This window comes from Rutilus rutilus (genome assembly GCF_951802725.1).
Source record: "Rutilus rutilus genome assembly, chromosome: 7".
NCBI classification, from domain to species: domain Eukaryota; kingdom Metazoa; phylum Chordata; class Actinopteri; order Cypriniformes; family Leuciscidae; genus Rutilus; species Rutilus rutilus.
The window spans coordinates 40,503,164-40,528,641 of NC_140221.1; the positions used below are offsets into that span (position 1 = coordinate 40,503,164).

Sequence of the window (25,478 nt, forward strand, 5' to 3'; positions counted from 1 at the left end):
GTCTGTTCACTTGTAGATAGAGAGACTCACTCCTTTCCCATAAGATATGCTGCTGTTGGCTTTGGGTATTTTGTTCTTTGTGTATTCCATGTTTTACATCAGCTTGGTCAGTTTGATTGGTTTGACTTTTTTAATTAAACACTGCTAACCACACAAAACCAAGTTTAGCATCAGCAATCAGCCCCTACTGGTGGATGCTGTAACTGCACCATGTGCCATCTTTCTCCTTTGACGGTCATTCAAAAGTATACATCCACTTGTAATATATATATAAAAAATATGTAATGCAAATATTCTAATACATTATAGTACATGTTTTTCCAGTGCCCAATTTGTTTTTGGAGGGATCCTATTCATATTTTCTGTGGTATGCACAATATTTATTACATGAAGTCTTGTATAAGTTGGTATACATTTTTCAAAAAACGAATTTAATGACATTGTTAATTGTAAAATATCATACATTTACATTATAATGTTGTGATGCCTTTTCCATGGGATGCACAATATTTATTGTATGCTTATTATGAATATAATATAAGACTTAAGTTTTGTATAAATTTGTCAATTATTTTATTCATTTTTAAATCTCTATTTAGCTTTCATTTTTTTTATTTCAGTATTAGTTTTAGTAATTTTAGTACTTTGTCTTATGTAATATTTAAATCAAGCATACAAAATGATTGATTTTATTTTTCGTTTTATTTTTCATTAACTTAACACAATATTCTCAGACATAACATGTGATTAATTATCAGCGTATCATATTGTCCTGAATTTTAACATTGACACACCCCTAATTTTCCCTCTCCGCTGTCGTTCACATCACAACTCAGGATAGTTACTAGTGAATGGTTTGCCACTATGTATTTTTTTTGTGATACCATCAGCCAGAACACCTCCTTGTCGAAATCAGACAAAGAACCCCCTCAGTGGACAGTTTGCTCAACGTTGCCACTTTCTGGTTGGGATATGTAAGTGCGTCCTCTCCCACTGTGTATAATTGCCATCTTCTCTGAATGATAATTAGAAATGACACTCTCTGCTCGACTCAGCACAAAGCTCAAAAAACTTCTTCTGTGACTGGCTAAGAGGCATTTGAGTAATTATGCAGGTATTTAGAAGTGTGAGCATGTGTGTGTGTGTGTGCGCTCTGTCACATCTCCCAGGCTGTTTGCATCCTAGCAGATGTTCTCCGTCCTCCCTGGGGGAAGTCTGTTTCTCCTCTTCTCTTGGATCATCCAGCCCTCTTATATGTTAACAAGCTGCCGCTCTCTCCAACTAATAACCACACACTCTCCTGACTTCCATCCTGGCAGAATCTTCATCACCACTTATGGTGTCTTTTCTCCCCTCCTAGAGCACTTGCTCATCATAACCCTCTCTCCACTCTGCACCCATCTGCCATGGTAACGGTAAATCTGATGAGGCACAATGATCTTGTGTGTTCAAGGGTGCATGGAATACTGGTGTCCCCTCGTGGCTTTTTCACTGGCTTAAGCCAAGACGGAAGATGTCACCTTCTGTTTTAATTCTGCGACAAATAGCCACAGATCAAAGCTAACTTGCAGCTTATGCCAGTTAGTAATGACTAGTAGTGTCAGGAAGTTGAAGATGCTATCTATCTCTCAGAATAGTTTTAGCATGTTATTGAATATGTCAATGTTAATGTATTTGGTCTCGGCAGAGATCTGCTATGTAAGCATGTAAGATATGCTGCTTCATAAATAGACATGCATAAATCCCATAGCAGATCTAGGCAGGTGGAGCTGGGGGAGGTGGAGGATGTCAGAGGACTAGCTTACTGCAAACAATGAACCAAAATATTTCAATGTTGAGCATGCAATCTCATTGGCTGCAGGATCAGCAGAAGCCAATCAGCTTGTGCCATGTGGTAATGATGCGATTGCTTAAATCAAATAAATAATTTATTGATCATTTTATATATGATCATTTCATTTATTTCATCTTCATGCTAATTTAAACAACTTTAAATGTTAAGACCACTATCAAACCTGCGCTAACCAGCATAAACCAACATGGATCATATAAATTCATTTTAGCCCAAATGAATCTGTTTAACACATTAGCAGTTTAAGCAAAGGTTATGAGTATCCATGGAAATTCATGCTTGCCTAAGTTGGCATTTTCAGCTGGGCTGGGACGTTGGTGAAAATGATAAATGTGAGAGATTTTTTTAAGCCCAAGAGTGGATCAGTGACATTTGGATCACGTCTAATACCTCTAAAAACCTTTTTTCCTCTCTTTTCAGACGTGCACGACAGTATGGCGAGGTTTCGCGCTGTTGGGGTGTGGAACTACACCATGTTGACCCTGGCAGAACATGAGAGGGTTTTGTACGTGGGCGCCAGAGAGCACATCTTCGCCCTGGATCCCAATGACATCAGCAGACAACTTCGACCACAGGTATGTTCTGCAAAGAAAAGGCTTTTTTCAATTTATTTCATTCAAAAAACTCCAAATGCACCCAATAAATACTAATCCACAAGTCATCAAGCAAAAAGGGCATTAGCATTTTATCATTCAAAAATATCAGCATTTAAAAATGACTCACTCTTTCAATGCCACTGCCATTTGTAGTAAATTGCCAGTTGCGGCTGTCAATAGCGAGTGCACATTTTAAATGCAGAGTGCTATTTGCTTGTAAAAGTCATGTCTCTTTCTCTCTTAGATTGAATGGTCGGCCCCTGTGGAAAAGAAAAGAGAGTGTGCAGCGAAGGGGAAGAATAACCAGGTACTGGCTAATGCTGCATCCTTTATGTTTTAACAGCTTTACTTTGTCTGGCCCCGCTGAAATACATTTACTCTCCCTCTCTCTCACTTATTTTCTCTTTGCGTCTCTTTCTCTCTTTCCTCGCTGTCTTTTCAGACTGAGTGCTTCAACTACATTCGTTTCCTGCAGAGCTACAACCATACACACCTGTACACATGCGGGACATACGCCTTCCAGCCCAAATGCACCTATATTGTAAGTGTGCGCTTTTATCTTTGCCTGAGAAATCTGTCCGACCCACATGATCCAGTGGTGCGGGCTGCAATATGATGGGGAAACTATGTGTGTGTGTGTGTGTGTGTGTGTCTCAGCGAGTGGCTTCTAGTGTGTCAAACTGAAATATATCAAATGTAAATGAGGTTGTGTTCTCACGCTGTGCAGACGATGTGATAAGACAGGATGCCGTGGCTTGTGTATTGTTGTGTGTGTATGAATTTATTTATTTATTAATTTATAATTGATATACTGTATATATAGGGTTATACAATTTCACAAATCTGCAAATATTAATATGCATTTTAACTTTGGTTACAGTTATTTATGAAAAGATATCATGCATTATAATGTACAAAATGAATACCTTTATAATGCATTACACATAAAGGCTTTAAATAAACCAAGTTTTTATGAAGTCTCTTATGCTCACCAAGGCTGCATTTATTTGATCAAAATACAGAAAAAACTGAAAAATTGTGAAATATTATTATAATTTAAAATAACTAAAATAGTTCTATTTGAATATATAATTGAATGAATTTATTTTTAAATATTAATTATTCATATTAAATATTATTATTAATATATATTTTGAAATGTAATTTGTTCCTGTGATGCAAAGCTGAATTTTCAGCATCATTACTCCAGTCTTCAGTGTCACATGATCCTTCAGAAATCATTCTAATATGCTGATTTGGTGCTCAATTATTAATAATAGCAATATTGAAAACTGTTTTTGCTGCTTAATATTTTTGTAGAAAATGATGACAAGACGACATGATGTGGCTTGTGTATTGTCATTGTGTGTGTGTGTGTGTGTGTGTGTGTGCTCTTATTTGTGTGTGGGCAGGAGGACGATGCAAGAGGGCTCAGCTGCTGCTTAAACTTCAGTTGGCAAACAGCCGGTGGCTCAGTGTGTGTGTCTGGTCATGTGTGTGTGTTTGCTTGGTCCATATGTAACTGTTTCTGTCTTTCTCTAATAGAATGCAGATCATTTCACTCTGGATAGCGCTGCCCCGGAGGACGGTAAGGGAAAGTGCCCCTACGACCCCGCCAAGGGTCACACAGGCCTCATTGTGGGTGAGTCATCTGTATGCACACGTTTCTGACATGTAAAAACCTGCATTATTATTCTTGTGCCTTGTGTGTGGGTGTCTGTTTGTGCTCGGCGCAGCCCGTGGATGCGTTTATGCCTCCTCTCTTCCCACACTTGGGAGAGAACGGAGTCCCTCTTTAATATCTCATAACCGTGAGGCTGTAGACAGGAGTGTGTGCATATGTGCCTTTTCCCGCTCTAAGCGTTCTTCTCCTTTCCTAGACAAAGAGTTGTACTCCGCCACCCTCAATAACTTCCTGGGCACAGAGCCCGTAATCCTGAGGAACCTGGGACAACAACATTACAGCATGAAGAGTGAATACCTACCGGCTTGGCTCAACGGTAAATCTGAAAACAAACATAACATATATTTCATTCACCTGCTGAAAAGACTATATTATGTTATACTGGTGCCCATGGTTGACCAGCTTTACCAGCATCAGGACAGAGAGCAAACCAGGCTGCTCCTTCGGACATGGATTACTGAGTTCTGGATTCAGTTGTTGGCACTTGGCAACTTGATACAGTCCTGTAATTCTTATATTATACATACAGATATTACACATAGTTATGTAGATTTAATGCTTCTTGGCTTTTATGTGTAGTAAATGTCCGGTTGCATTTAGGTATTTATAATTATATAAAAAAAATATAACAAAGAAATATATATATATAATAGATATAATATGTCATTATTGTGTAAAATGAGAAAAGCATCAAATAGACATTAAAAAAATGATTTTTTATTCAACATTGAATTTATTACATATAAACTTTTAGGCTTCAACAGCCATGAGGGTGACTAAATGATGACAGAATTTTCCTTTTTGGGTGAATTTTTCTTTTAATTAATATGGAAATATGGATAATATTTGTAATGAAATGATACTGTAAATTAGAAACTAAAACTGCCAGTGGTTGGCGGTAAATATATATAATTTAATAATTAACATTTTTTACAGAATTCATCAGCGAATAATAAACCATGTTGCTTCTTTGGACACGGATTACTGAGTTATCTGGATTCAATTGTAGCCGACTTGACACAATCCTGTATTGTTTCATTCTCCAAAGCTCATCTCTGAGTCGTTGTCATAGCAACAGGTCCGTAAGCTCAAACCTTTTTTGTTTAACGTAAACAGGATTAGATTTCGGATGTTGAAGTCTGTCCCAGCCTCTGCACCATTCTTGTGAACGCACCCATGGGATGTAAGAATTTAGTATTATTATAATTATTTTAATAATAGCCTAATTTAAAAGAACATAATCATTTTGTAGATGATAATAGGCACAGATGTTTTACTCACTGTGATGAACTGCTTTAGGTGTGAGGGGATAATTTACCTCACATTTGCTGTACAGTTTGTCTGGTCTGTGCATTAACTGCAATGCAGACATTGTACATTGGCCTTTGGCTCTTTGTGTTTTCTACAGCTCAGGAGATGCTGTCTGTCGTTCCATTAGAGAAGAGTACCTGGCCCTCCTACGTAATAAGAAAACATCTATGATTTTTGTTGTTTCCCGGTCACATAAGAACGCAGGCTTTTTCAGACAGATTTTATGCCATTATGCAGTGGCATTGCAGGGCCTGTCAAATTAAATGTTAAGTTTATCTGAATACATTAACATCTGACACATGAAACCTGTAGAAATGCAAGGGAAATGAAAATGGAAATATAATGTAACAGTTAAATATTTACACGTTTAATTCATCCCCAGCCTTCAGCCAGCTCTTTCTCCTTGTAGTTGCCTTGGCAGTGTTTCGTTGCTCTTTTACGGTCCAGACATTTCTGGTAGACTTACTTCTTGTTTGGCTTGTGAAATTTTTTTTCTCAAGAAAGATGTTTATAATATAATATAATATAATACATAAATAACAAAAATCGGAAAGAAATGAATGCTTCTATCCGGCATGAACAGAAGTGACGGTAAAGACTTTTACATTGTTACAAATGATTTCTATTTCAAATAAATGCTGTTCTTTTGATCTTTAAATTCATCAAAGAATCATGAAAAAATATCTGAGTTTCCCTAAAAATATTAAGCAGCAACTGTTTTCAACATTTATAATATAGGAAATGTTTCTTGAGCGTATTAGCATATTATAATGATTTTTGAAGGATCTTGTGACACTGAAGACTGGAGTATTGATGCTGAAAATTCAGCTTTGCATCACAGGAATAAATTAGAATACAGTTATTTTTACTTTATTTTTGTATCAATTAAATTCAACCTTGATGAGAAAAAGAGAAAAAAAAACATTAGTCTTTCTTAAGTGCATGTACTCATGTGTTCTATAAGCACAGATTCATATCAAATTGTAATAGTTTACATAATATTCCTATTTTTAAGAGTATATGATCTCAAAAACTCATTCCACTCATGCTGATCAAATCCAACCATGTGCTTGATAAACTGAATCAGCCAGAAAAGATCTGGTCTTACAGCATTTGATATATTATCTCAGTATTAAGCGACGTACAGGGAACAGGGCCCTGATCTTTCCAGCAGGGTTAATCCGAAATCAGCTCAATAAACAATGTCCCAAGGTGGATATTTAAGATCTTTTATCTGTTTCATCAAGTAACCGCCAGCCCCTTATCTATTAAGTGCTGTGTCTCCAACACGTTCTTCCATATCTTTCCCTTTTGTCTGGTACAGAGCCAAACTTTGTGGGTTCGGCGCTGGTCCGGGAGAGCCGCAACAGTAAAGATGGAGACGATGATAAGATCTACTTCTTCTTCAGCGAGAGAGCGTTGGAGCTGGACTGCGACAGTGATCTGACCGTGGCACGGGTGGCGCGTGTGTGTAAGGTGAGAATGTAAACTCTGAACTCACATACACCAGAAGTATTCGACCAGAAGCTTGCTGAATGAGCAAGGCACTCAACATCAGATTGCTCTAGGGCAGGGTTTCTCAAACGGGGGTTCATGAGGGAACTGCGAGTCGATGAAAAGCTGATTATTACTTAATTCAATCAGATTAAAATAAACAAATGGAGCTGCACAATTAATCAAAATTAAACGGATAAAACTGCGATTATCGAGTCAACGGCTACGATTTAATTAAAGATGTCTGTTGCGTTGCGTGTTTCAGAGTGAAGAGTGGCACTGAGGTGTAATACAGTGTTTTCAGAGCAGCTCGGTTCACAGTAAATATTCCGCTTCTCATTAACTCTCTGCGTTTAATGTGCATTTGTGAACCAGCGTTATTTTAGAATCCTTGAGGTATATTATAGTTTTTATTAATAGCTTTAATTTGTTTTCATTCATATATTTTTTATTTCATTTTAGTCTTAATTTTAATTTTGTTTTTTTGTGTGTGTGTGAAGTTTTTATGTGTACAGAAGTTTACAGCATTTTACCAATATTCTGTTGGTATATATATACTGTATTGGCTATACAGTATGTACTGTACTATACTGTATGTATAGGGCGCAGGCAATCTTCAAGCAATATATATATATATGAAGAGTTCAGATGCAAAAGCCTCTAAGTGCCATCTGAAATTTTCTTCTAGAATGATCATTTTTATCAAGCTTGTATATTTAAATTCAGTCATTTCACTTAAATGGCAATGAAAATGACCTATTAATTGTCATTTTAGTGAAATTACTGAACTTAAATACATGGGCTTGATAAAAATGATCATTCTAGAAGAAAATTTCAGATGGCACTTAGAGGCTTTTGCATCTGAACTCTTCATATATATATATATATATATATAATAAAAGCAATTGAAATAATATACTTACTTATTTTTTAAACGTCTAAGGGGTTCTGCTGAAAAATCCAGCATAAACCAGGAAGAATTCCATGTTGCTCCAGGCTGGTTTATGCTGGTTAAAGCTGATTTATGTTGGTCTAGCTAGTGGACTAGCATAGTCATTCTGTTCTCTAAAGCATTCTGGTGAGCAACAATGCTGTATTTTTCAGCAGGGCTGCTCTAGGGCAATTGTACCTGTATAAAGAAAATAGCTTTGAACAAAAACGTCTGTTAAATGGCTACTTGCTTCACTTTTCAGGGAGACCTGGGTGGCACACGGACCCTGCAGAAGAAGTGGACCACCTTCCAGAAGGCCCGGCTGATGTGTTCTTTCCCCGAGCGCCACATCACCTTTAATAACCTGCGGGCTGTCTTCACCCTGCCTGGGGCGGACTGGAGGAGCACTAGTTTCTATGGCATCTTCCATGCGCAGTGGTGAGCGAACCCTCCTGCCATGCTAGTCCGTGTCATTCTCATAAATATTTCTCTCTCTTCCACTCCCTGGCGTAGTTGTGAAAGTCACTCTGTCCTCTGCTTATACGAAAGTGTCACCGTGCCAAACACCCAGCCGTGATCCTCAAGTGTAGAAAATGCTGCACTGTCATTATGATGACAGTAAGACTATTACTGTAATAAACCAGCCAATGTAGCGCAGTCATTTAGTTCAGACTGACTGACTACTTTTTTCTCTCTCTCTCTCTCTCTCTCTCTCTCTCTCTCTCTCGCTCTCTCTCCCCTTCTCTTTCTTTATCCTTTGTTCTCTCTCAGGGGGGATGTGGATGTGTCTGCTGTGTGTCAGTACCAGATCGGAGAGGTGAAAAATGTGTTCGACGGGCCGTATAAAGAGTACAGGGAGTCGTCTCAGCGATGGGTCCGATACACCAGCACTGTGCCGAGTCCTCGACCTGGAGCGGTGAGCTGAGCAGCCGTTGAGATGAGAGGCCGAGAGGCCGTGACTAAGCACTCGGATAAAAATAGCACACCACTTTTGTACATACAGTGATATTTCATCCCAAAATAAGAACTTAGTAATATTCCTGTTGGATTATAACATTTTATAAACATCTTAACAAAGATTTTGAGTCAGATTATGTCAGAAAAAGTTTGCAGAAAACATTGTTTGGAAAAACTTTTATTATGTAATTTCAAGTAATGTAAATATTTTGGGATGAAGAAGTGCTCTGGGTGGTATACAGTGATGTTGACTGTGGGCCATTCAGAAGTAAATTGAAAAATACCTTTTACAGGTCTGTTCAAATGCTTAAAGAAATGAATACTTTTATGCAACGAGGACGCATTAAATTGATCAAAAGTTATGTTGTTATAAAAAAAAAAATCTATTTCAAATATTCTTTTGAACTTTGTTCATCAAAGATCCTGAAAAAAAATTGTATCACGGTTCCCACAAAAATGAACTGTTTTGAACATTGATATTAATAAGAAATGTTTCTTGAGCAGGAATTCAAAATATTAGAATGATTTCTGAAGGACCATGTGACACTGAAGACAATGATGCTGAAAATTCAGCTTGTATATTAAATATTACTGTTTTTACTGTATTCTTGATACTGTATTCATAAGAGACATCTTTCAAAAACATGAACAAATCTTACCGACCACAAACTTTTTAATTGTAGTGTACATTAAAATAAAATTACATACCTGAATTTAAATTAAGGTTGCAAAGAGGTAGCAGATTTAAAATGAAAATGATATTGCTGTAATTTTTGTATTTTTAACTGATATATCTCATCACATTTATTAATTAACTTTTGTGAACCGGGGTAGAAGAATACTTCATTTCCCACAATTCTTTAAATTTACAGCTCATTCTTTTTCCTGTTATTCCAATTCAAGTTCCTGTGGGGGGTGTGGCTAGTTTGATTCAAAGTCCAGAGCTGTGTCCGAAATCGCATACTCTCTTGAGTAGGTACTTATTTTGAATAAGTAATATAATAAGTAATTACTTTGCAAGTAATTACTTCTATATTGTATGACTGTGTGTGGTATGAATGTAATCTGGACGTAGTACATTCGCCATGCTGTCATTATCATGTGACCAGTTGCGCCACTTCGCTGCCGTTCATAACTGCTCTCCCGTGGCCTTATGGGATAGTAAAGTGTCCAGTGTTTGCACACTTCAGAATTTTGATAGAAGTAGTAGGTCAATTGATGAATTCGGACATACTTCTTTACTGTTTTTCGCCTACTGTAGCAGGGAAGTACGCGATTTCGTATGTAACCCAACTCATGAACTGACAGGGAGCCAGTTTTAGGTTTTGTAAATGTCAAAGCGCTAAACAAACTGAGAATACTATACTGATTTTATTTTAAATTTGTATGATGTTGTTTAAAAAATGACACATTTTATGACATGTGTTATAAAGCCTAATCAAGTAAAAAAGACTTTCGTTTCTTTCTACAGTGCATCACAAACTTTGACAGGGAAAACGGCTACAACAGTTCTCTTCAGCTGCCTGATGCTACGCTAAACTTTGCTAAGAAGCATCCGCTAATGGAGCTCAGGGCAGAAGCTCGCCCCCTGCTGCTTACTAAAGGGATCAACTTCACCCGAATAGCTGTGGACAGAGTGAGCTCACTGGACCAGAGATCCTACAACATGCTCTTCATAGGCACAGGTGTGTTATAGAGGGTCAAACGCATACATGGATCATTGTACAGAATGTTACACAGATAATAAGAGCAGTGTTTCTTTGTTAAGAGGGTTTTTTGACAGTCTCCTGCATTGTCCTTCTTGTTCCTTTGTCCTTTTGTGTTCAAATATAAATAGAGCAGCCAAAGAAACCATTTTATTAGCCATAATGTTGTATCTAAGTGGAAATGTCACCTCTGTCGATTAATTCCTGTCATGCAGGAAGGTCAGTCCTTGAAACATAAATTGAAAAGATGTATTTGGCCTTGGCACTCTCATATAAACACACTCACAAGGCTCAAGGCTCAACCATCATTGGTATCCAATGAGTTCAGTATTTCACCAATCCCTCACAAAAGACAAATACATCTAGACAAACCTAGTTAGTTGACGTTAAATATTTTCAGAAAGTTGACATTTCCAACAATTTGGCCATTTTCTTTTATTCAGTTTAAGCACAGAAGCATTATATTAAGCATCGTATTAATTGAAAGACTACATCAATCTTATTATAAAATATATTTTTACTAAAATATATGCTTTAAAATAAAATTTGTCAAAAATTCTTTTTGTAAAATTACTTGTGAAGGCAAAACGGGGTTTATGACATCATATTAATTTAGAGACTACATGAGTATAATTAAAAAATATATATATATTCCTAAATGTATTTTTATACTTTTAAAAAAGTATTTGTCATACCACAGGACTATTTAAAATGACTAGTGCACAAAAAAGATTTTTATGGCATAATATTCATTGAAAAATGACATGAATATTATATTTAAAAAAAAGTTTTATAATAAAATATACATTTTTATATATATTTTTAAAAATGCATTTGTCATACCGTAGGACTTTTTAAAATTACTAGTGAAAGCATAGATGATTTTATGACATATTATTTGAAAAACTAGTTTTAAAAATATTTTCATATTTTTAAAAATGTATTTGTCATACCACAGGACATGATTTTCATTGTGAAACTACATGAATATTATTATAAAATATATTTTACAATAAAATAAAAGTGTGTGTGTGTGTGTGTGTGTGTGTGTGTGTGTGTGTGTGTGTGTGTGGCAGAGAGAATCTTGGATTAGGATTAAGAGTGAACAAAGATACTCTGACATGAGCAAAAGTGCCAAGGTGGATTTGTAAAGCACACCCTGTAGCTCTTCAACTCTCCTCCGTTATCCCTTTTCCGCACGTTCCCTTTTTCTACCAGACTGAGTGAGAGGTCAGTGGCACATTATCTGTGACAAGCACTGTGTGAGAGGATGGGGATAAACTACACACTCAGAGTTATGATAGGTCACGGCACCAGCTGGGGTGTATTCAATTTTCCTCCCGGTAATCTGCGTAACCTTGTTCCTAAAATCCAATGACGGAAAAATATGCCACGTGTTGATGATACATTAATGGACTATTTGTCTCTCCTTTCTCACCTTTCCCCCACTCTATCCCCATCACATTATTTCTCCCCCTCTGCATATAATCTATCCCCACCATCTTTCCTCCCGGCCTCTTTGTTTGTCGTTCAGCGGATGGATGGCTCCAGCGTGTCGTGATTTTGGGTTCAGAGGCCCATGTGATAGAAGAGATCCAGCTGTTTGATCGGCAGCAACCGGTGGACAGCCTCACCATCTCGCACAGCAAAGTAATTTCTGATCTTTTTTTTTTGCTGAGACAATCTCTTTGATGTCAGCTCTCCAGCCTGACTAGCATTAATGGGTTTTGTTCAAACAGAGTAGGAAAACAGAATGCCCCGATCACTGTAAATAATTTATTTGCTGTTGTTTTCCTTCATTAGTTCCAAATCCTCCCATTCTTTCTCTACAGAAGTATTTGTACATTGGCTCACGCTCTGAGGTTCTTCAGCTGCCCTTGGCAAACTGCAGCCGGTACCATTCACAGCCAGACTGCCTGCTGTCCAGAGACCCGTACTGTGCCTGGGACAGCGAGGGACGCGCTTGTGTCCGCATCGACCTCCACCGCGGGTAAATTCATCAATCTTTTGGTTCTACTGCTTGCATCCTTGCACCATCCTCCATCTGCTCCTTTTCTGTCTTTTGCGCTCTCCTCTTTATTTTCTCTCTGATTCTACTCTTGCTCTCCTCCGCCGCTCGCTCCTCATCATTTTGCAAAGGCTTTCCCTTTCCACCCCCTCTGTTCTCCTCCACGGGTCCCTTTTTATACTTTTAAGCTGCATCCCCATAGCAGTGTGTCTAACAGCCTTCTGACACATCGTCAATATTTGTTCTCCCCCCCCCACAGCTCCACATCCACACTCTCGCAGGACCTCATGCTGGAGAGGTTCAACCGAGGAAAAGCCAAGTTTGATAAGCCTTTCTCCATCCCCAGCCCTGGTACGTCAGATTTACATTGCCCCCTACAGGCCCCCCTGCAGTGAGCGGTTTCCATTAGGGGACACGAACACTTTTAAAGCCAAAAATAAAATGTCATTCCAAACCCGTAAGACGTTCGTTCATCTTCTGAACACAAATGAAGATCTTTTTGATGAAATCTGAGAGCTTTCTGTCCCTCCACTTTGATGCTTCAAAAAGTTCGTAAAATCGTAAAACTAATCCATAGCGGTTTATTACGTTTAATTATGCGGTTTAGTCCAAAATTTTCTGAAGAGACTCTATCACTTTATATGATGAACAGATTGAATATAGGTATTTATTCACATATAAACATTCATCAACTCACACATCAGTTGTGGTAAACGGAAGCTCAAGCATGTTCGCTTGACATGCGAGAACCAATCAGGTTCATTCTTGTGTGTTAAGCAGCACGTTTGAGCTTCTGCAAGAACCCATGAGGTTTGTTCTCGCACCTCAAGCAGGTTCGGTTGAGCTTCTGTTTATGTTCGCTGATCAATGTTTAAATGTGAATAAAAGCCTAAATTCAATCTTTTCATCATATAAAGCAAATGACTCTTTTCAGAAATTTTTAAAACTAAACCGCTCAATTCATATGGATTAATTTTACAATCTCTTTATGAACTTTTGAAACATCAAAGTTTCAGTTCCGTAGCTGTCAATGGAGGGACAGAAGGCTCTCAGATTTCATCAAAAAGATCTTCATTGGTGTTCTGAAGATGAATAGAAGTCTTACGGGTTTGGAATGACATGAGTGTGAGTAAATGATGAAAGAATTTTCATTTTTGGGTTTTGGGAGAACTATCCCTTTAAAGCAGTGTATATCTGGTCAATGAAATTACTGACAAAATTAATAAATTCAATTAGAAAATTACTTTTATATATTTTTTTATTTGAATTGAATAAAATTAATTAAATATAACAAGAGAAAAATAATAATGTAAAATATGAACAATGTACTAACCATGTTTTCCCGAAGAAGAAAGATCTAGACAGAATATGATTTGTTTCAAATAATCCATTCACATTCAATAATGTCAGGGAATTTACCTACATGAGAACAGGCTAAAACAAAAAGCTATGTAAAAAACGAACACTGTTTTAACTAATGTTATTTCAATTATTTTATTATTTTAAAAGTGAAATAAATCCATTATTTTCCCAGATCATTCTAGGTTGAGAAACGTGACTGTGGTCGTTGGGTCGGATCTGGTATTGCCCTGCAATCTGGTTTCCAACTTGGCCCAGCCCTTCTGGGAGCTCAACGAACGTGAGCTGGCCCTTGTGGAAGGTGAGGCCATTGGGCCGCGATTCGACCGAGCCCTCCGCTCCCTCGTTATCCCCCAAGCCGGTTCCCTTCAAGTGGGCCGCTACGTCTGCTACTCGGAGGAGCAAGGCGTGAAGTTCCAGATGGAGAGATACCAGGTCGCAGTGGTAGCCAGCGCGCCCGTCTTCATGGAGGCCCGCGCTCCTGACGGCAGCATGGGTTTATTCTGGGTGCTGGTGATCACATTGGGTGCCGCTTGTCTGTTGCTGCTAATCGCGTCTTTGTACCTTCGTAGAAGACTGAAGTTGGCACTGGGAAAAGGGGCGGAAATGAAGCCGCTGGAGAGCACTTTAGTGTACCCCATTACTTTACCCAAAGAGCCTCCGAGCCGGCCATCGTTCGTGCCGAGCAAGATGGCCAACGACGAGGATCGCTTCTGGGAAACGGGAGCTAATTACTACTACTCGGACGGCTCCCTTAAAATTGTCCCCGGGCATGCAATGTGCTCCACCGGCAGCACGGCATCTCCGAGTGCTATTCCCGGTCAGCCCATTCACTCGCCGAGCAGGTTGAGCCTCACCAACATCCGAAACTCAGGCACCAATGGATACATCCGCCTGAATCTGAGCACGGCCGGAGAGGAGAGAGCGAGCACGGGATCGGGAATGGGCATGGGAAGCGGACTCGGACTGGGCAGCCGAGAGAACGACTACACCAGTCCATTCAAAGAGGAGCTCCGGAGAACTCTGCAGCAGAGGAGCGTGCTTCCCGATGCCAATCCCGAGGAGTCTTCTGTGTAGACCTCACAGGAACCACAGAAAACCTCACCTACCTCCCTCCTGCTTGGGGAACTCTCTTCATCTTACTCGCAACCTATTTCTTCTCTGTCAATCTCCCGTGCCATAAGGCCACCGACATTCCCTTGGATTATTCTGGTTCCCATACGTACTAACACCCAACCGAGACTGAACACATCTCGCAAAGCTTTTTTGTAAATGTCTATATTTAATGGACCAGACCGACAGGGCCTCGTGTTGATCTTGGCTAACAGGCGAACACAGGTACATCTCTGAGAGGAACCCAACCAGCCAAATGTAGCCGTCAGTCTGATCTGCGTTAGGCAGATGTCTGGCAACCTAATCATTTGGCAAGATGGAGGATACAGAGCTTATTTTTGACGTCCAGAGGTTGCTTGCCCCCATGTTTTTTGCACCCTTTTTATGGGTAGAACACATGAGAGAGGAGGCGAAAAGGACATGCATAAACTTAAATCGCAAGATGACAATCACGCTCTTCTCTCAAGAGGAAAGCAGAGGAGAAATTGTTTAGGGAAAAAAACTGAGTGAGCTGTTAAACCGAAGCAGGACTTGAATCATGAACAAATGCTTTGCCTTTCTTTCTCTACAGCTCAAGAACCTTTTTTAAATTTTGTCTTTTTCTGAGAATGTGTACTGAGACTTGCAGCACTAATATATTGTGAGGTTTTTTTCCATGTCTGTTTATTGCAACTGTTAAAGAAGGTTTTCTTCTTTTCTTTCTTTTTTTTTTTACGATTAATAGTTTCATCTGAAATGTGAAAGGATTACCAGTGGTAGTAGCATGAGGAAAGTGTGAACAGAATGTGTACTAAGACTGTGTTGGATGTGACAACAAGTGCATTATTGTATATATTTGGCTTGAACTGCCAAATTAAGTACAACCCCAGTGTTTGCCTACATGATGATGGAATGAAACTTTACTTCTGGAATGGTATAGAAGACTCCGCCCATGTTCTAAAGCCGGATTGTTCTACATGAAAGGGATCCTTGATAAAGTCCAGGATGAGTAGTAGAGGCTACGGCTGATCAAAACACAGGTAAGACTACAGCAAATCATACTTTATCCCAAATTTTATTTGGGCTGCTTACTTTTTTTAAAAATTAAAAGAAGATTTGAGACCTATTCATTACCATTCAAAAGTTTGGAGTCTAAAACTTTTTCATGTTTTTGAAAGAAGTCTCTTATGCTCACCAAGGCTGCATTTATTTGATAAAAAAAATTTAATAAAATAGCTTTTATTAGAAATCATTCTAATATGCCGATTTGACGCTCAATAAATATTTCTTATTATCAAATTTAGAAAACAGTTGTGCTGCTTAATATTTTTGTTGAAGAATATTCATAAAAATAAAAATAAAACTTACCCCAAACTTTTGAACTGTCGTGTATATAATTCTTGGAAGGTTTATATATGAGACAGGCGAAAGGATTATGACAATAAAAATACAGTCAGGTCCATAAATATTGGTCCAATTCTAATCTTTTTGGCTCTATACACCACCACAATGGATTTGAAATGAAATGAACAAGATGTGCTTTAACTGCAGACTTTCAGCTTTAATTTGAGGGTATTTACATCCAAATCAGGTGAACGGTGTAGGAATTACAACAGTTTGTATATGTGCCTCCCACTTTTTAAGGGACCAAGAGTAATGGGACAGATTAACAATCATAAATCAAACTTTCACTTTTTAATACTTGGTTGCAAATCCTTTGCAGTCAATTACAGCCTGAAGTCTGGAACGCATAGACATCACCAGACGCTGGGTTTCATCCCTGGTGATGCTCTGCCAGGCCTCTACTGCAACTGTCTTCAGTTCCTGCTTGTTCTTGGGGAATTTTCCCTTCAGTTTTGTCTTCAGCAAGTGCTCAATCGGATTCAGGTCAGGTGATTGACTTGGCCACTGCATAACATTCCACTTCTTCCCCTTAAAAAACTCTTTGGTTGCTTTCGCAGTATGCTTCGGGTCATTGTCCATCTGCAATGTAAAGCGCCGTCCAGTGAGTTCTGAAGCATTTGGCTGAATATGAGCAGATAATATTGCCCGAAACACTTCAGAATTCATCCTGCTGCTTTTGTCAGCAGCATAAATACAAGAGAACCAGTTCCATTGGCAGCCATACATGCCCATGCCATTGACACTACCACCACCATGCTTCACTGATGAGGTGGTATGCTTTGGATCATGAGCAGTTCCTTTCCTTCTCCATACTCTTCTCTTCCCATCACTCTGGTACAAGTTGATCTTTGTCTCATCTGTCCATAGGATGTTGTTCCAGAACTGTGAAGGCTTTTTTAGATGTTGTTTGGCAAACTCTAATCTGGCCTTCCTGTTTTTGAGGCTCACCAATGGTTTACATCTTGTGGTGAACCCTCTGTATTCACTCTGGTGAAGTCTTCTCTTGATTGTTGACTTTGACCACCTGGAGAGTGTTCTTGATCTGGCCAACTGTTGTGAAAGGTGTTTTCTTCACCAGGGAAAGAATTCTTCGGTCATCCACCACAGTCGTTTTCCGTGGTCTTCCGGGTCTTTTGGTGTTGCCGAGCTCACCGGTGTGTTCTTTCTTTTTAAGAATGTTCCAAACAGTTGATTTGGCCACACCTAATGTTTTTGCTATCTCTCTGATGGGTTTGTTTTGATTTTTCAGCCTATTGATGGCTTGCTTCACTGATAGTGACAGCTCTTTGGATCTCATATTGAGAGTTGACAGCAACAGATTCCAAATGAAATGAACTCTGGACCTTTTATCTGCTCCTTGTAAATGGGATAATGAGGGAATAACACACACCTGGCCATGGAACAGCTGAGCAGCCAATTGTCCCATTACTTTTGGTCCCTTAAAAAGTGGGAGGCACATATACAAACTGTTGCAATTCCTACACCGTTTGATTTGGATGTAAATACCCTCAAATTAAAGCTGAAAGTCTGCAGTTAAAGCACATCTTGTTCGTTTCATTTCAAATCCATTGTGGTGGTGTACAGAGCCAAAAAGATTAGAATTGTGTCGATGTCCCAATATTTATGGACCTGACTGTATATCCTGTGTGTAATAATCATTTATAATAATTTATATAAATGGTTTTAATGACTGGTGAATGTTTATTTAGTTTTTTTCATGTATTAAAGAATTCTATAAAAGACCACAAAAATTATGTTAAAGACCATATTTTACTAACTGACTATATCTTTCTTATCTCTTTCAGTGTGGGCTTTGCAACTCTTAAACAGAGACTGAATATAAAAACAGGGTGAAAACTGAAAGCAGAGGACATTTCATTCCATTGACTTTGATTGTGAAGACAAATGAAGGAGATTTTGATTATTCGTGACCCTGTGGGTGGAGAGGCACTATGATGCTCATCACTGGTCCATACTTTGTTGCATGATGTTCTGCAAAATATATTATATAAGTTTCAACAATAAAACAATAGTCTCATATGTTTTAGAAAAAATATGAAAAAAACTTTTCGTACCTGTGCCTCTTCACCTTGGGTGAAGCCAAAGCAGACTGCAGTTTTTCTTTTTCTTTTTTATTGTCTGCTTTATGTTCTGGAATTGGTCCATTGCACAGAACTCAAGTATTGTCTGAAATCTTAAGTAAGTTACTACTACTCTTGTTTTGGTGGAATGCTATTCTTTGTGGCATGAGAGCTTTACGATTTTGCAAGTGGCTTTCCATTCTGTCATTTGCTCTTTTCTAGTCTACACTTGTTAGAAAAGATCTTTGTACTAAAAAGTACGCTGAGAAATGTCAGATTAACAAAGGAGCGAATACTTTCTGCCAGGCCTTCTCAGGGCTCTCTTGAAATTGTGAAACTTCACTAATTGCTTTGATAAACCTGTCTAATGACTTAAAGTCAGACTTTAGTCTGACATAATTTCACTGAGCGACCAGAAGTGTTGCATATGCTTGTTTGCATCATGCATGGCTTTTTTGTACTGACCAGTATTCCCTGCTTGATAAAAAAGAAAAAAAAAAAGAAAAAAGGCGGTCATCTCAGTTGATTCAGTTCGTCTCCCATGGCTTTAAATCTGCTGTTTCTTTGTGAGTTTTTGTATTACAAAATTTCTCTTTTCTTGCATTTCAAGATATCTTAAAAAATGTTGCTGTTATTTTTTATTTTTATTTTTTTTTGGTAATTATGTTAAGTAACTTATTTTGCTTGTACAAAAAGTTGATATTTATTACCATTGTACATATGCCCTTATTTTTTATATATGTATATATCTTCAGAAAATAAAAGTAGAGATCAGTTCACAGTGAGTAGGTCGTGTATGCTTATATGAGTAACTGTGTTTAATTGACTTAAAAGAGGACCTATTATGCTTTTTTACATTTTCAACTTTCTTTACTGTGTTATGTTGCTGTTTGAGTATGAAAAATATCTAGAAAGTTACAAAGCACAAAGTCACTCCAAAGGGAGTTATTCTCTTTATCAGTAAGCACTGTTTCTGAACTCCCTGAAATGCCTCATTTGTAGTCTTGAGTTTTCTTCCGGGAACGTACACGTCACAATATTCTTCATTTAAATAATTCCTACTAAAGGCATATGCAATATAAATGAGCGAGGCCTTTTTGAGTTGCGTTAGAAGTGTGTTGAAATTCGTAGTTTTGGTAAGAGGCATGACATTTCCGAAGGACGCTGGAAGTGGTCGACCAATCAGAGCACATTGCGCTTTTCGGAAGCCGGGGCTTCATAGAGACCGGAACTAAACAGAGCGTTACTGACAGACTGGTAACAGAGGTGCCGCAATAATGTAAAATATGTGAAAAATAATGTTTTTTTTAACATTCAGGCAAGAAAACCTATAGACCCCAAAAACAAAATCAAAACTAAAAGGGCATAATAGGTTCTCTTTAAAATGCCATTGAAATGTCATGTGCAACATTTGTTGGTAATGAAAAATGGCTATAGTGGTTGTCATATTGCCTCTGCTAAACATATGTCCAGACAGTCACAGTGACACTTACCTTAACTCAACTGTAGTGCAGTCTCTCCTGCTTAGTATCTGCTTTTCTCTTTCATACTGTGCATCTAAACACACTCTCACGTGTACAGCAGGGCAGCCACAGCTGTGTGTGACATCAGCAGTGCATCATCACTGTCGACACAGCTGGGCCTCTACTTCTGGAACAATCTCTATACCATTATAGAGGACACCAGTCACAGCTGACTATAAAATGAGGAGAGGAAGAGAGAAACCCTGAGATCACTGCATATTATTTAACCACCACTGACTTCTCAATTAGCATATGAACATGGATTGAAAATGGATTGAGAATGGTGAAGGAAAAACAAGCAGTTATACAACCCTGTTCAACCTGTTTATATGTGAACAATGAACCCGTGTTAATGTAAAATTCGGTAAATAAATGTTTAATTACTTTGCTTTTTTCACAGTTTTTCTCTAAACTTTTCCACAGGCCCTACACCACCTCGGAGGTCACCGGACCCCACTTTAAAACCCCCTGTTATAACCGATTCCAATTGTTTGTGGGCAAATTCAGCCACAAATGTATAAAGCTAAAGACAAAAACTGCATTGGGTTACCGTGTAAAATCCTCTAACAACCTCTGCAGGAATGGTCTGGCCCTGTTACCTTCAGTCATTGATAGATTTCAAAGGTGTGTCTGCCGAAAGTTCAGTCAAGCACTTCTGGCTCCGGCTGACTGATCTCAAGCCAAGCCTGTTTGCCCAGATCTCTGCAGATGTCCATCGCTCTGTAATAGGAAAAATAGAAATATTACATTAATATATGTATCATTTTATCTGGAATATCAGGTTGACACTATTTTATTTTATTTTTTCACCAGTACTGTTAGATTTTCATTCAAAAGTTTTAAAAAATAAATAAATCAATACTTTTATTCAGCAAGGACACGTTAAATGCCTTTTGATGTTCAGTAAAGACAATTATAATGTTACAAATGATTTTGATTTCAAATAAATGCTGTTCTTTTGAATTTTCTATTCATCAAAGAATTCTGAAAAAATAAATAAATAAATAAGCAGCACAGCATTGATAATAATCAGAAATGTTTCTTGGGCACCAAATCAACAATCAACTGCCCATGACAACAATGTAAAATGTATATCCCTACATAAAGACATTGCAGCATCTTATTGATAACAATAATGATGATGATCTGCATTAGAGTTTGAGACCAAACTGTCATGTTTCAGATTCACCTGAACTACTTTTATTCATAGTGGCTGGTGCTTGAAGCAGCAGATACAGCATCCAGCCACCTCCAAAACGTCTACTGTTTTCAAGGACTGTCACGGCTAGCAAAGGCTTTCACGGATGAAATGCATGGCATTTTAAAAATAAACAGCGCTGCTACTGTCTCTGGGTTAACATTAATTGCATTAGCCTGCATAAACAATGCAGTGTCTCTTCAGGTATTTCTTTCTTTCATGCATCCAGTTCAAAGGATCAATCACAGCGTGGAAACATTTGAAACATTTTAATGTGCATATGAAAAATAAATTACCTCAATTTTAAATCACTTGGAATGATTACAAAAACGCCCACATTTCCACTCTTTGTTTTCATACTCCAAGCCAAGGCCTCCTGGATGTCAAGACTTTAATGAAAATGACAAAAATGAAAATGCTGTCCCTCGTGTTTTCAAATCCCAAGACAAAATGAGGGCAAAATGCCAACACAGTCTCATGGCAAATTGTAACTATTTTTATGTTTTGGCAAATTTTTGGCAAATTCAAAACATGAATTTGTACGATTTCATTGGTAAGTTTTGTATGATGTGCTTACGCCGCCCTGACGGTTAGGTTTAGTGGTGGGGTTAGAGGCGGCCTTCATGCTTCCTTATTTTCTTAAAACTGTACATTTTTGTGCAAATCACAAAAAATACTTTACAATGCATGCTACCACAGAAAAAGTCATAGAGTTTAAAGTCAGCATGAAACGGAAGTTGTGATAGTATTTTCTTCCCTATTGTGACGTATATCAGAGTGAAACAGCTTCTTGAACAAGATAATTTTTTGTTTGTTTGATGTTTTGAAAAAAAATAAAAAATAATTGTCCATGGGGAATTGATTGGATTGTGGGATGGCTGTGGTTTGCTATTGGTCGATCTCATTTGAGTGACAGGTTGCCCCGCCCTCATGTCAGAGAAGAGATATCACAAGAGGAAGGGGAAGTTATTTTGATTAAAGATTACAAAGGCAAAACAATTACGATGTGCACGGATAATTATTTATAGTAAACACTGCTCTATTCCATAAAAAGGAATGGAAGAAATTGTCCGTTTTTATTTCATGGTGACTTTAATGGTTGTTTATTTGATGTGTTTTCCATGTGTTTTGAATGTTAGGGCAATGACTCATGAAGGAGTCCTTTGACCAGTTGTAGCTCCGTCTATTTTAGCACATCTCCTGCCATCATGTGGCAGGAAGAAAAAAAAACTTTGTTGTGTAGGTATGGCAACACATCCGGCAGTTTTTGATATGAATTGTGCACCTGCCATAATTTCTCACCTGGCAGTAGAAGCCCTACCATAACTATGTCACTCATTGCTGAAAATTTCCTTAGTTGAATGTACATTAACAATCATGAGTTTGACAGATGCTTTTGTCCCAAGCTACTTGCAGTGCATTCAAGCTATACATGTTAATCAGTATGAAATTGTGACCTTGATATTGTTAACTTAGCTGGAGTCTCTTTGCCATTTTTAAACATCCGAGCCTGCCTGCCTACCTGCAAAAAGTACTGTACACTAGTCAATTACCTTATTAAAATTTGTCAAAGCAAGGATATAGCAGTCGTAGCAGGCAGCAAACGTGCGTTCAAAGAAGACAGCAGACAGATTCTTCAGACATCCACGCTTAGCTCAAACTCTCACAAAGAGGCACCTCCAAGTCAAACAGAGCGAGATATTTCAAGATCACACGATTTATTTCCTTCGAGATGGAGGCTGTTTGCAGTGCCTGACTGAATATCTTAAGGAATAAATTATGACTGATCAGTTTCGTTTAAAGAAGCTTTTGATCTTTCACTCTGCAGCCTATAAACTGTGTCATTCTCTTTCACATAAACAGATACAAAATGCAAATTTAATGTTTTGGTAGGTTTTTAGACCAACATGGAAAACTATAATTACAAACTGTCTAAATAACAGAAGGGGGATGTAATGTGATTATCAGCTAAGCTTTAAAACCCTAACAAGACGAAATATAGCTGTGTGTGCGTGTGTTAAAGTTAGAGGCAAACTGCTAATAAGAAATCAAAGTGGTGTTTCTGCAGCTCAGCTTAATGCTACCACAGGCATCAAAGAATTAAAGTAAAAAAAAAAAAAAAAAAAAAAAAGTTCTCAACAATATCTGACAGAATTGGGGTGCGCTGCAAGAACGCGTCAAAGAGACAGTGACTCAGCCATAACTGTCACTGAATCCAAATGAGTGGATATCAGCTGTGCTTATGGTGAAAGTCAATGCTAAACCAATTCTCTAAACTTTACATGATGTGTGTCAAGCTCTCCTGCTCCGCCCACTTTCACATCACTATCTCTTATCAATCATGTCATTTAGATGTTTTATTGGTACTTTTTTTTTTTTTAAATGATAAGCTGTCTTACATATTTTCTATGTTAGAGTGCAACAAATACCAACAGACAATTAAATAAAGCTGTCAAATATCATTTTATTAATTAAAAAATACTTTTGTGAACTGTGAGATGGCATTCACAAATGTTTAAAATGCAATTTATTTAAGTGAAATTATTTACATGTCCATTTATTTGTCTATTTGAAAACTATATATTTATTTATTTAAAATGCTATTTAATTAAATAATTAAATATATATTTGTTAAAACGTCATTTACTTATATTTTCTTTTTTTAATGCAATTTAATGAAATATTATTTTTAATATCTGATTATTTATCTATTTAAAAAGTAATTTATTATATATTCTTTTTTAAATGCAATTTAATTAAATAAAAATATTGAAATGTATATTTATTTGTCCACTTGAAAAGTAATTTACTTATATTTTCATTTTTAATGCAATTTAATGAAATATTATGTTGAATATCTGATTGTTTGTCTATTTTAAAAGGAATTTTATGACAATTTTCATTTCTGAATGAATAACTATAAATAAATTAAGATTTATTGATTTATAAATGAAAAGATTTATTCTTCTAGAACTGGAAGAATAGGAGTGCCACTTAAAATTTCATTTATTTATAGTTATTCGTTCAAAAATTAAAATCAGAAAGCCCAGTTTTACCTCTGTGATGAACCTGTACCCTAACAAGAAAGCACTATTACCACGTTCACATATTTACAGGCACTTCTAACAAGGCATTTCACATGGTATATATCTAAAAACCATGGTATTGCCCAAAGTAAATGACCAAAAACATGGTATTACCACATCCAAAAAGTATAAATGAAGATGGTAACAAAATAGTGCTCTTGATTTTGTCTATGAACGTTTCATCTCTGCTCTACTACTTTTATATCTCAATTGACAGATGATCGTCTATTTGTTCACGGCACTTACTTTAGCTTTGGTTAGATAATGAATGATGTTGGGGAATGCTGCTGTTTAAGACAAAAAAAGGTCAAACGAATAAGAAACAAAAGTTATGTTCAATATTAATGCTATTATCATACAAAAACCCATCAGTAGGCCTATTAAATGTCAGTTTATGAGGAAGCATTGAACTGACAACTGGAGAGTACCATAGCCTGAAGCAGCCTCATCTTTGTCTGTGAAACACCTGGGCTCCCCTGGCACGGACGTCTGGATCCTGTTGGTGGTTTTCAGCTCTCCATTCAACACAATCAGACCAGAGCATCTCCTCGCCAACCCACTCGAGACAAACAGAGGATCAGGCTTTCCGATAAACAAAACAAAGTCTTTTTGACGCACGAACGTCTTCCTGTCAAACCTCATATCTGTGAGACTCCTGTCAGACCTCAGGGTTCTCTACTCCCTGATCACTAAATACTGCACATCTGGATAGACCCTCGAGCAACTGCTTAAATATGCAGATCACACCACTCAAAGTGGCATCATCGCTGTCAATGATATATCCATCTACAAACGTCTGGTCTTATCATCTACCGTTCAAAAAATGGTAAGTCATTTTTTTTTTATGTTTTGAAATTAGTCTCTTATGCTTACCAACCAAGGCTGCATAAAACAGTAATGTTGTGGCATATTACAATGCAAATTTATTCCTGTGATGCAAATCTGAATCCAGTCTTCAGTGTCGCAAGATCCTTCAGAAATCATTCTGAGAAATATTTATTATTATTATCGATGCTGAAAACATTTGTGCTGCTTAATATTTTTGTGGAAACTGATACATTTTTGCAGGATTCATTGATGAATAGAAAGTTTAAAAGAGCAGAATGTATCATCATAAATGTCTGGCTTTACTTTTGATCAGTTTAATCCATGCTTAATAAAAGTAGCCTATTAAATAAAAATAAATAAATAAAATC

At 37.5% G+C, this 25,478-nt stretch overlaps 1 protein-coding gene across 1 annotated transcript in view; it reads left to right on the forward strand.

Annotated features, from left to right (window-relative positions):
* sema4c (sema domain, immunoglobulin domain (Ig), transmembrane domain (TM) and short cytoplasmic domain, (semaphorin) 4C) overlaps positions 1 to 19,092 on the forward strand; it is a 57,685-nt gene extending 38,593 nt beyond the window's left edge. The window contains exons 3-16 of the mRNA XM_084415047.1: positions 2,273 to 2,427; positions 2,693 to 2,755; positions 2,891 to 2,989; positions 3,994 to 4,090; positions 4,329 to 4,448; positions 6,768 to 6,919; positions 8,131 to 8,306; positions 8,640 to 8,784; positions 10,297 to 10,510; positions 12,066 to 12,181; positions 12,364 to 12,521; positions 12,799 to 12,890; positions 14,074 to 16,030; positions 18,200 to 19,092. Coding sequence (XP_084271173.1) covers positions 2,273 to 2,427; positions 2,693 to 2,755; positions 2,891 to 2,989; positions 3,994 to 4,090; positions 4,329 to 4,448; positions 6,768 to 6,919; positions 8,131 to 8,306; positions 8,640 to 8,784; positions 10,297 to 10,510; positions 12,066 to 12,181; positions 12,364 to 12,521; positions 12,799 to 12,890; positions 14,074 to 14,975 — 2,489 coding nt within the window. The 3' untranslated portion in view covers positions 14,976 to 16,030; positions 18,200 to 19,092. The remainder of the gene's footprint in view (positions 1 to 2,272; positions 2,428 to 2,692; positions 2,756 to 2,890; positions 2,990 to 3,993; positions 4,091 to 4,328; positions 4,449 to 6,767; positions 6,920 to 8,130; positions 8,307 to 8,639; positions 8,785 to 10,296; positions 10,511 to 12,065; positions 12,182 to 12,363; positions 12,522 to 12,798; positions 12,891 to 14,073; positions 16,031 to 18,199) is intronic.
* Positions 19,093 to 25,478: the final 6,386 nt, after the last annotated feature.